Source organism: Leucoraja erinacea, chromosome 37, assembly GCF_028641065.1.
Source record: "Leucoraja erinacea ecotype New England chromosome 37, Leri_hhj_1, whole genome shotgun sequence".
In the NCBI taxonomy this organism is placed as follows: domain Eukaryota; kingdom Metazoa; phylum Chordata; class Chondrichthyes; order Rajiformes; family Rajidae; genus Leucoraja; species Leucoraja erinaceus.
In genome coordinates this window covers 4,388,381-4,399,359 of record NC_073413.1, presented here as the reverse complement: position 1 = coordinate 4,399,359, position 10,979 = coordinate 4,388,381, and the positions used below count along the sequence as shown (strand labels likewise).

The window sequence follows — 10,979 nt, the reverse complement described above, 5'->3', positions numbered from 1 at the left end:
TTTTCGAGCTTGTAAAGAAAAACTGTTGGACATTTAAATTTTGCTTTATGCTTTTCATTGCTTTGCAAATATTGCCTGGAATGTCCAATTGTTTGACTATTTCGATTTTGTTGTTGTTATTTATTTCTATTATGTCTTTTACTTGTTCGGAACAAATAAAAAATGTAATTAAAAAACCTTTCTTCAATGGTCAATCTGAGTTTGATAATCAGAAAAACATTCTTAATATTAACTAACTTCAGCAGAAGATAATGGGCTTCTCTTAAAAATTTAATCACTCCAACCTAAATATTTGCAGCCCTACATTCAAGTTATCCAGTCTTGTCCAGCCCTTTGCCTCCACCACTAATTACAATTCCATATCATGGCTCCAAACTCAAATTCATTCCATAAATTTTACCATTACATTTTCCACTTTTGAGTTTTCACTCATTCCATCTCATTGCCTGATTATACCCAGCAGTAAAAGCAGAATACCCAAAGCACATTGCAATTCAAACAGCATCATTCAGACCCATGATGAGTCAATTTCAGATCAAGGATTTCATGGGACAGAAGGGTTTCGGCCCGAAACATCACCTATTTTATTCTTATAGAAACTTACAAAATTCTTAAGGGGTTGGACAGGCTAGATGCAGGAAGATTGTTCCCGATGTTAGGGAAGTCCAGGACAAGGGGTCACAGCTTAAGGATAAGGGGGAAATCCTTTATAACCGAGATGAGAAGAACTTTTTTCACACAGAGAGTGGTGAATCTCTGGAACTCTCTGCCACAGAGGGTAGTTGAGGCCAGTTCATTGGCTATATTTAAGAGGGAGTTAGATGTGGCCCTTGTGGCTAAGGGGATCAGGGGGTATGGAGAGAAGGCAGGTACGGGATACTGAGTTGGATGATCAGCCATGATCATATTGAATGGCGGTGCAGGCTCGAAGGGCGGAATGGCCTACTCCTGCACCTAATTTCTATGTTTCTATGTTTCTATTTTCTTCGCTCCATAGATGCTGCCACACCCGCTGAGTTTCTCCAGCAATTTTGTGTACCTTTCATGGGACAGAGATTGGTGGTGGTAGATTGACAATGCTTATATGTTGTGGTTATCACAGGTACTGACCTCCTTACCATCAAATGAGTCTACAAGAGTTGCTGCCTCATAAAGGCAGCCAGCACCAGATACACACACCACCCTGGTCACGCTCTCATTTTACTAGTGTCCATTGTGAAGTAATGGTGAATGAAAATTTAACACTCAGGAGCAGCTTCTTCCCTCCAATTTCATTTTTCAGTTTTGGGACTGATGACCAAACATTCTTGGCCTACAATGGGATGCTCAGTTATCGGCTGATATATAATGGGTACTATTGTAAAATAGTTTTGTTTTACATTTGGAAACCCTGGTTAAGGAGGAAAGCAGCAATGGGATGTGGACATGGATTTCCATGATTCATTCAAATGACCTGTGTTTTGAAGATCAGAAGTGGTAGAGAGAAAATTATGTTTAAGTCACAAAGAGGGGTTGACTGGATAACAGTAATGTTACAGGATAAGTTGTCACAATTACTTTAAAACAAGTAGTTCGAGATAGAAGAGCAAAACAGTTTTAAAGTTACAGCCACATCTGTAAAGGGAGGTTGCCCAAAGCTGTGGGATGCAACATGTCTACAAAAAATGTGCTAGTACAAATTTATATTTGGGCATTACTGGAGCGATGTGCGATATAGGAGACTAAAGAGCCAAGGATTGTGGGATGGGCAATTAACGAGTCAACTAGGGTCACTCTTGTAGGCTAATGAAGATTTGCCGCACTCGATCTGTACATGATTTTGCAATGTAGAATCCTAGCATCAGCAGTGCTTTGCCACAAGAACTGAAACTATGGCTGATGGCCATGTGTTGAAATTGAAAGTAATCTTCAGAGTTTTAATCCTAAAATGCAACAAAGACAGTGGTATACCAGTACCAACATAAGAAAGCTGAAGCAATGCACTGCTGTTATGGTACAAAGCTTGGTATGGTTATCCCTATGGCTAAATCCAATTACGTTGAAAAACCAGATGGCAAGAGCAGCAGGGGAAAATATGACACCATGCCAAGCCAAGAACGGGGACAGCTGTAATTATCCCAAAAGGAATACTGTGAACCTTTGGAAACTCACAGTAAGGGAAATGAAAAGCAGGCAACAATCAGGTCAGAAACAAACTTTTGAACATAAATGGACCAAACATTCTTAAAGATGTAAATTGCTTTTTGAAAGCAGTATTTATTGAAGAATACAATCACAGGAGGATCAAAGTTACAATTCACAAAATTGGCCCACGGTTTATGCAGTTTCCTCCTTTATAATCCTATCCTTCTTCAGTGGTCCCTGGAAGTAGAAAGACAATAGGAAGATTAAGAACAAGCCACAAGAGCCGGTCAGAACATTCAATCCTGAGAACAGTAATCTACTGGGAAGAGAAACCATACAATATCACATGTTGTAGATAAAGATAAATCAGTCAATTTATTTCATTCTTCAGAAGGCATTTGATAACTGTAATGTGCATAACAAAAGCTTACAGTGGAAGATTTAATGTACTAATGTTGGATGGAGGATTGGTCAGCTAACAGTAGGCAGAAATGTTTTGTTCTGGTTAGCAAGATTTATATGTGTGCTTGAGGGATCACTGGTGTTAACTTTTAACGTTGTATAAATGACAAAGCCACAGAAAAACCCACTATATTGTAAGCGTTTGTTATACACATTACCGTTGGCATGACACTATCAAATGCCTTTTGAAGAATTAATTATATTCACTGGTGTTCCTTTATCCACAGCGACTGTTTGGAAAGGACAGAGGCTACACAAGCCATAGATCTGGCAAATTGAGTATAATATAAAACAATTTTGGCAGGACAATAAAAATATTATCAAAATGATTCAAGACAGCGTTACAGTAATGAACGACCACAATTCTAGGTAAATCACTCACCATGAACGCCTTCTTCTCTTCAATGGTCTGGAAGCGACCATGACCAAACTTGGAAGAGGTATCAATGAATTTCAAGTCTATCTTCTCCCCAGCACGACGGCTAGTTTGAACCAACAGCGACTGCAGGAGACAAGGGGAAAAAATGTAAGTGATCTGCAGAAAGAATGACAGCTAGATCTGAAAATACTTGAAATGGGATAGTCGCACTCGAAACCCGGACTGCATGCGAAGCCAGTATATCCACTAGATTAAATAGGGTTGACAATCCCACCAACTCTTAAGACTAAGAATGCAAGTCTTCCACACACAGCTTGCAGCAGTGCAAAGTACCTAGCATCATGATCTCTTGAATAAAAGGAACAATAATAGATTCCAACCGCATGGACAAACCTACCATTAATCTTTTACCACATCCTCAAATAAAGGAACTTAATGGCAACCATGAAATAGCCGACATAACTCAATGGGTTCACCAACGTCCTAGAAGGTATGTAACATACTTCCCCTACACTGGGTGGCCAATTATGACTTTGCCAGTGACATTTACAAGATAAACTTCCGGACAATCTTAACCCAATTAGCAGTTTATCCTTTGCTCCAGATTCCAGCATCTGCAGTCTCCTGTATCATGACTTGAGCGTGCATTTTGACTTCAAGTCACAGGCTGAGAAATGTGTCACAGGATATTGTATGGCTGCAAAGTACAATCTCCACAATATCCGTCAAGTCAAAATGCACATTTAACTGAAGATTAGAGATGCTGGACTCTGATCCAGTACATTTACAGGACCCGACTCCAGCTGCAGCATTTCCCACCTGCACTAGGGTAGGAAAACAAACTTGGCTGAGTCAACAATAAAGTGGAGTAATCACCTTGCGCAGAGTGAGCACACGCTTCTTCGTACCAACCACGCAGCCTTTCATCATGAGGAAGTCATTGGTCACTTCACCATAATGGGGGAATCCTCCCTGCCGAAACAATGAGTGCAGTTAGAACCCGAAGCCACCAACATCACGGATGTAGAGTGCTATTGATAATCTGTTAACTCACCAGAGGGTTGATGCTCTTGTCTGTCAGATCATACTCTGTAGATGCATTGTTCTTCACTAACTTGCCATCCTTTGTTTGGTAACCTCCCCCTATCCTGTAAATCTGAAAAGGGGATAGTTCTGTTACATCCCAGTTGGAAGAGATTTGCTACAACAGGAATGCCTTGAGGCTTTAACCAGCACAAAGCCAAGGACACCTGTCAAAGCAAGGCAGCAGTTTTCTTACCAGCCATACGAACTAGCATACTGAAGCAAAAACTAAGTTACAGGAGATACTACAAATGTTGCAAAATGCCACCTGGACACTCGATTTGTTCACATTAACACACCCCCCAAAAACATTTTTGCTGCTGAGATATCATGGATAAGCAACCCTGTTTGCACATTAAGAAATTCAGATCCCAAGGTGAAATTATCAGATCGCACTATGGGGGGAACAAAACTGCTTCGGAAATGTTTGAGGAAAGAAAACTTTGAACTGGTTTGGTCCCCAATTTCACAGCTGAGTTGTTAAGCAAACCCAATTGACAATGAAGACTTTCCCAGCAACACAAAATTCTGACATTTTGACCATTCTTTATGTCCGTACCTTCTTGTTGATCTCAGTGCGGTGGTGGTAACCTTTCTGACCTGCACGGGCAACAGAGAAAGCCACGCGAGCAGGATGCCAAGCTCCAATGCAAGCAACCTTACGTAGACCTTTATGAGTCTTCCTCGGTAGTTTCTTTGTGTGCCAACGGCTTGTCACCCCTCGGGAAGAGAAAGACTTGCTATTAGTGATGGTCAACAGGCTATTACAATACAACTACTCTTAAACTCATCATTGGAGTAGATCTCAGAAGGAAGGCAGTATGGAGGATCCTCATTAGAATCGGGTGCTATTGCTAACACTTATTCCACGTGTTCTCATCATGTGTACTCCACCCTAAAGAGCAGAAAGTTTACCCAAAGTCTATTATACAGTTAATTCCACATATACTAGATAAAAAGCTTAAACAAGTTAATTCCCCGACTATAATCAAGCAAAAGCAAAATGCGCATGGTCCTTACCCTTGAAGCCATGGCCCTTGGTTACACCGATGACATCAATCATCTCATCTTGACCAAACACGGAAGTAATGGGAACCTGCTGCTCCAGCTTCTCTCTTGCCCAGTCAACTTTGTCTGCAATGGTTCCTCCATTCAACTGGATCTCCATGATGTGCGATTTTTTCTGGCGCAAAGGGAGCAGGCGCATCTGTAAACGAATTAAACGTTAAGAACGAGAGTTCAAGAGTACAATACTGCACCACTAATCCCTTCCTCAACCACCACTTGTACTATAACTGTGACCACCTACATTTCAATGTGACATTTATTCTGGCCCAATCTACGGCTGCTCAAAATTTTCTACTCTCCATCAACTCACCCAGATCCTATCACTCGCTTACATTAACTCCATTACCTGCTTGTGTCACCTGCCACTTCCATGACACTCCCAGGCCCCAGAACTTCCTCCAAATTCAAACCAAAAACACTGGATGAACTGCACCCCATACATTACATTAAATTAAATGGAAATGCTAGAATTTTTCAAACAAAGCTCAGGTTTCTTGATTTCAAAAGCCAATGCGATAGATATTTGTTTATTAGAAAGTTAAATAAGAATCTGCATGTTTAATTACTATTAATGCTCTGGTCATTTGAATGAATCAGGGAAGTCCACGTATAAACCCCATTAGTACTCCTGAACCCTTTCCAAATCTACAAACCTATTTCAAAATAGTCCCTGTTATATATCAGTCTATAACCAAGCATCCTATTTTGAGGATTAACCAAAACATGTAAACTATTGTCATACTATTGACAACGCCATGTTGTCAAAACATCATTTTTTCACCTCCGCAACATTGCCAAAATCAGACCTTCTCTCACACCCCCCCGCTGCTGAAAGACTCATCCATGCCTTCATCTCCTCCCGACTGGACTACTGTAACTCTTCTCTTTGGCATCAATTCCAGCAACATCAACCGACTCCCAACTGGTCCAGAATGCAGCCGCCCGACTCATTACCCACACCAAATCCTGGCACCACATCACCCCAGTCCTCGAAGAACTTCACTGGCTTCCCATTTCCCACCGGATCATCTACAAAATCCTGGTCCTCACCTACAAAGCCCTCAACCACTTGCCCCCCCCTTATCTCACTGACCTCCTCTCCCCCTACCAACCCTCATGGTCCCTCAGATCCATTTCAGCCGGTCTCCTCTCCATTCTGAAATCCAACCTCTGCACTTTTGGAGACAGAGTCTTCTCCAGGGCAGCTCCCAGGCTCTGGAACTCCCTCCCACAATTGATCCGAACTTCTGAGTCCCTCACCATCTTCCAGTCCCGCCTCAAGACCCATCTCTTCACCTCTGCATACCCTTAGTCCCATGTCCCCCTCCCCTTTGCATCTCTGTCTTACTGCTCTATTTTGTTTTGTTCTTGACTCACCATGTAAAGCGACTTTGAAAAGCACTATACAAATAATATGTATTATTATTATCAATCTGTGTCCCTTAATAGACATCTTGACTGGGCAGAGCAGTAACCAGGAGGGATGTTCAGCATTTCAAAGTAAAGGCCTTCTACAACTTCACTTCCTCCACACTCAAACTATTCATGTGAAAGCTTTAATGTATGGTCTGTCAGAAAACAGCAATACATCAACAAAACGCAAGAAATTGCTAGGAAAATTTATGATTTCCATTGGATTTAATACCAGGACACAATATTTTGCAGGTACAATTGTGTCACAAACAACAATTATAGGGACTGGAGCAGCCAAATGTAAGATGTTTTACTCTGGATACCCCAAATATACTAAATTAGGTCAAGTCCTGGAGCTTACCTGTGTGTGAGCAATGATGCGAATAACTTGGCAGTACTTCTTCATGCTGTTCAGATCCTTCTCCAGCTGTTTCTTGCCATCCTCATCTTGCCACTTCTTGCAATACTTTGTGAAGGCCTTCTTTTTGGACTTGTACCTTCATGAACACAGAGAACATTGGCACGACCCCTCATCACACACTGTGCGAGCGGAAGGAATCAGCACCACCGAGGAGGGGAGGCTCATTGTTGGGATCAAAGGATAGTTTCATCCAACAAGCGGAGCCAGAGCTCATCGAACTGTGTTGCCACAGTCGAGCGGAGCTGCTGATAATCAAATCCACATTTTAAACATCATCCGCTTAGAATTTATTTTAAAATTACTTTGGAATTGCTAGGCACATTTACCAGTTCTTGTAGAAGCGCCTCTTGCATTCGTCACTGATATGCTCTGCAAAGATAGTTTTGAAGGTACGAAGCCCACGAGGAGTCTCGACATAGCCAACAAGACCAACGATGACCATCGGAGGAGTTTCAATCACTGTAACGGCCTCCACCACCTCCTTCTTGTTCACCTCTGCGGGAAATTATCAGGAATGTTAATAAGATTATTGTTTTCTCAGAAATCGTAGCACAGCTGGTTTAGCCAGTCACTGGAATTGCTGCAATGTAGCTGGCAGAAGAAGCAGAATATCATCTACAGATAGAACCAGTTTCCCACCATGCCAATGATAGACACAAAATGCTGGAGTAACTCAGCGGGACAGGCAGCATCTCTGGCGAGAAGGAATGGGTGATGTTTTGGGTTGAGACCCTTCTTCAGTTCCACAATACTACAAGGTATAGGAACAAAAGCTAAACCAGACAAGTCTTGTTTTTGCTGTACTACAATCAGGAAACACGACACTCAGCAAAAGCCACTATTAGTGGCTGTTTCTGTCCGCCCGTCGAGTTTTTCATCATTTGTAGTTGCAAAAGTCATCACTATCACCCTCAACCCAGTCCTTACAAATATTCACGATTACAAATGGCACCTTACTTTGCCCCATGTGATTAAAAAATATTATTACTTTGCCAATCATCTCAACCGAAAGGACACCCAACTTCCACCATGTACACGATCAAATTCACGTCTGAGGGGCTGATCAATCTGCCTGTTCCTTGTTCTCTGAAGTTTAACAAGACTACAATCTCAAATCTGCCAATGTGACTTTGCAGGGAACGCACCAATTTGTGTGTCATTTGCATGGTCCAGACTGGGATTAAGGCCATTAGGCTGCCATGCTCTGTCCAAAAGCCCAAGACCCTGAAACAGTGCATGTAACTAAGTGAACAGAAAGCCCATCCTCACAAGACAGACAGACACTAGTCCTCATGTTTACAATGCATTTAAAGCAGCAGAAATTGGCTATGCATATGTTGCTGACATTAGCGCATCTAATTTACTGACTGCCTTCAAGTGCTAGCATGTACTAAAGCTCAATACACTTGGTTGAATTGTATTTCCTCTAAGATATTGCTTGGGGAAAATGTTTGCAGTTATTTTTTTACTACAAACTTGGGAATTCACAGAGGTATAAGCAAAGGGCAATATACACAGGATATGGAGCAAATTTAAAAGATATATTGCTTCTAGTAAGGGCAGTAGAAGTTAACTGTAATTTTCCAAAAGAGGGGGAAATGGAGACAGGAATCAATACTGGGAACAAAATGGCAGCCAAATTAAATCAATTCTTGATTTACAATACAATCAATGTAACATTTTACAGTAGAAAATTCTACCAATATCCCCAAAACATCCAATGAACTGGTTTCAAGTAATGTGGAGAATCCGTAGCAATCTCTAACACGAGGAATGCAGTATTGGAAAAACTAACGGGAATAAAGTAGAATCAGATCAGCTCCTTAAGAGCCAGGACATATTCAATAGGCCAAATGGCCTCTGCTCATTGACTATAACACTTTGATTCCTTCAACCAAGAATGGCAAGCACACAAAAAGCATGTCACCTCTAGCAACATATACTATGTTTATTCAATCCAACTGCTTCGAAGGGCCAAATGGCCTACTCCTGCACCTATTGTCTATTGCTTCCACAATGCTAACATAATGCAACTAAAAATTAAGTGATCATATAAGAAAAATATTAGTTTATTCTGACATTTCGATGAATTGAAAGATGGCAGCCATTTGACAGAATGAATGTTTTTAAGTCATCTCCTGATAGAAAACTTAAACTGGGACAATAACTCATGTAAAGATAGAATTCCTTTGTGTAGGAAGAAAGAGCAGATGTTGGTTTACACCATTGACACAAAATGCTGAGTAACTCAGGCAGCATCTCTGAGAATAGGAATAGGTGATGTTTCAGGTCGAGACCCTTCCATCAGCCTTTCATGGGGTTGTGAAGTTAAATCCTGAATGGAAAGTCATTAAATATATTAAAGGTCGATAGGATTTGCAAGGCATGGGGATAAAGGTCAAAGCAAGGGTTACACGCAAGATAGCAGGAATAAAGGCCCACGTGGCTTTTTACTATACAGTACTCGGGTTTCTGCTGCAGAGATAATTAAACATTACTCACTCGATCCAGGCCTGTCAACGTCCCGCACAATATGGGTCATGCCAGCCTTGTACCCCAGGAAGGCAGTCAGGTGGACGGGCTTGCTAGAGTCGTCCTTGGGGAAGCTCTTCACTTTCCCCCTATGCCTGCGGCTCCTCTTGCGGGGCAGAAAGCCCAGGGAGCCGTGCCTGGGAGCCGAGAACTTGCGGTGAGACTGAAAGGAGGGAGAGCGGTGCGAAAACAAAATGTTAACTAGACAAGCACAACCAAAAACAAAAATCATCCAACCTCATAACAACTTGGAACAGTTCTAAAAGTCTGCTTGCAATACATGAAACTACTCCCTTTGGAGTTGTGCATCTGTCCAAAATAGAAGTGCAATTTTTCTCGTTTTAAACTGATGCAAATGACATTTAGAGTATTGCACAATAAAGTTAAAAGTAAGATAAATGTCAACGTCCCCCCCCCACCCCAAGGCTACAATCACTACATTGCAAACCTTGGGACTTTATTAAGGGCTTGGAGTTGTGCATCTGCCTAAAATGGGTTGTATATTCAAGATTCAAGATACATTTAATTGTCACATGTGCCAGATGGCACAGTGAAATGAAATTCCCATACAGCCATACAATAAAAACAAAGAACACAACACACTATAGAATTTGACATAAAACATCCCCACATAGCAGGCTCTTCTCCATAGCCCGGCCCAGTTTTCAGGACTCCATTTTAGAGCAGGTTGAACACAATTCCCAAATTCACCGCTTAGATTACTTTGAAATGAGGAAATATCGGCACCAACGCCAAACTAAATCATCCTAGCACCATTGTGGTCAAACCCCGGAGGCTGAAACAGCAGGATGGCCCCGATATTGTTCGGATTGCATCTCAACGGGTGAAGACGGCAGTCGCCATTTTGTACCAGGAGCACGACAAATAAAAGAACCGCCATCCTGCTTTATTCCTTTAAAATACCCGGATCATATAATGCTCAGATGATTATAAGATGCGGCTGGTTGAAGCTGGTGGCTGCAGCGAGGCGCTATGTGATCGGATGGCAGTGATTTTTAATGGATGCGGCACTCACCATCTTGTACTCGGGCCTGAGACAGAGAGGAGGCCCTGGCCCCGCGTTCGCCCTTTTATACCGTATGCGGTGGCAACGTCACTTCCAGGAACCAAGTCCAGTGCTGCCATCAATCAAAGATCAACACATACAACTCAACTTGTTTTATTCTTTTCAATAAATGTTATTATATTATTGTTCTCATTGGTTTTTCTTGGTTAAACATTTAGCTTGTGTGTTTGTTAACATGTAGATAGCTTATTATTGAATATGAAGTTGTATTGTATTGGGAAGGGTGATTATAGAGTGATGGGTTGTATATTCAAGATTCAAGATACATTTAATTGTCACATGTGCCAGATGGCACAGTGAAATGAAATTCCCATACAGCCATACAATAAAAATAAAGAACACAACACACTAGAATGTGCCCTCTGGAAGGCGCTATAGGTGCATCAAATCCAGGACAAACAGACTCAGGA

General features: G+C 41.6%; 1 protein-coding gene and 1 non-coding gene across 2 annotated transcripts; both read right to left on the bottom strand.

The window, feature by feature from the left end:
- Window positions 1–2,220: 2,220 nt before the first annotated feature.
- Window positions 2,221–10,647, bottom strand: rpl3 (ribosomal protein L3). The gene is made up of 10 exons (XM_055663119.1): window positions 10,519–10,647; window positions 9,453–9,645; window positions 7,277–7,445; window positions 6,891–7,026; window positions 5,069–5,255; window positions 4,608–4,768; window positions 4,020–4,121; window positions 3,842–3,937; window positions 2,969–3,088; window positions 2,221–2,361 (listed from the first exon to the last, which is right to left on the bottom strand). Exons 1-10 carry the CDS (start codon window positions 10,519–10,521, stop codon window positions 2,317–2,319), a joined length of 1,212 nt encoding a protein of 403 aa, XP_055519094.1. The 5' UTR covers window positions 10,522–10,647; the 3' UTR covers window positions 2,221–2,316.
- LOC129714017 (small nucleolar RNA U83B) lies at window positions 4,847–4,940 on the bottom strand. Its single transcript, XR_008726311.1, has one exon. It is a non-coding gene; the product is annotated as a small nucleolar RNA U83B (small nucleolar RNA).
- Window positions 10,648–10,979: the final 332 nt, after the last annotated feature.

Excerpts from the sequence above, each read along its gene's own strand:
- rpl3 (XM_055663119.1), bottom strand. Across the intron at positions 7,027-7,276 it reads AGGCGCTTCTACAAGAACTG|GTACAAGTCCAAAAAGAAGG; the intron begins GTAAATGTGCCT and ends GTGTTCATGAAG. Across the intron at positions 4,769-5,068 it reads CAAGGGCCATGGCTTCAAGG|GGGTGACAAGCCGTTGGCAC; the intron begins GTAAGGACCATG and ends TCTCTTCCCGAG.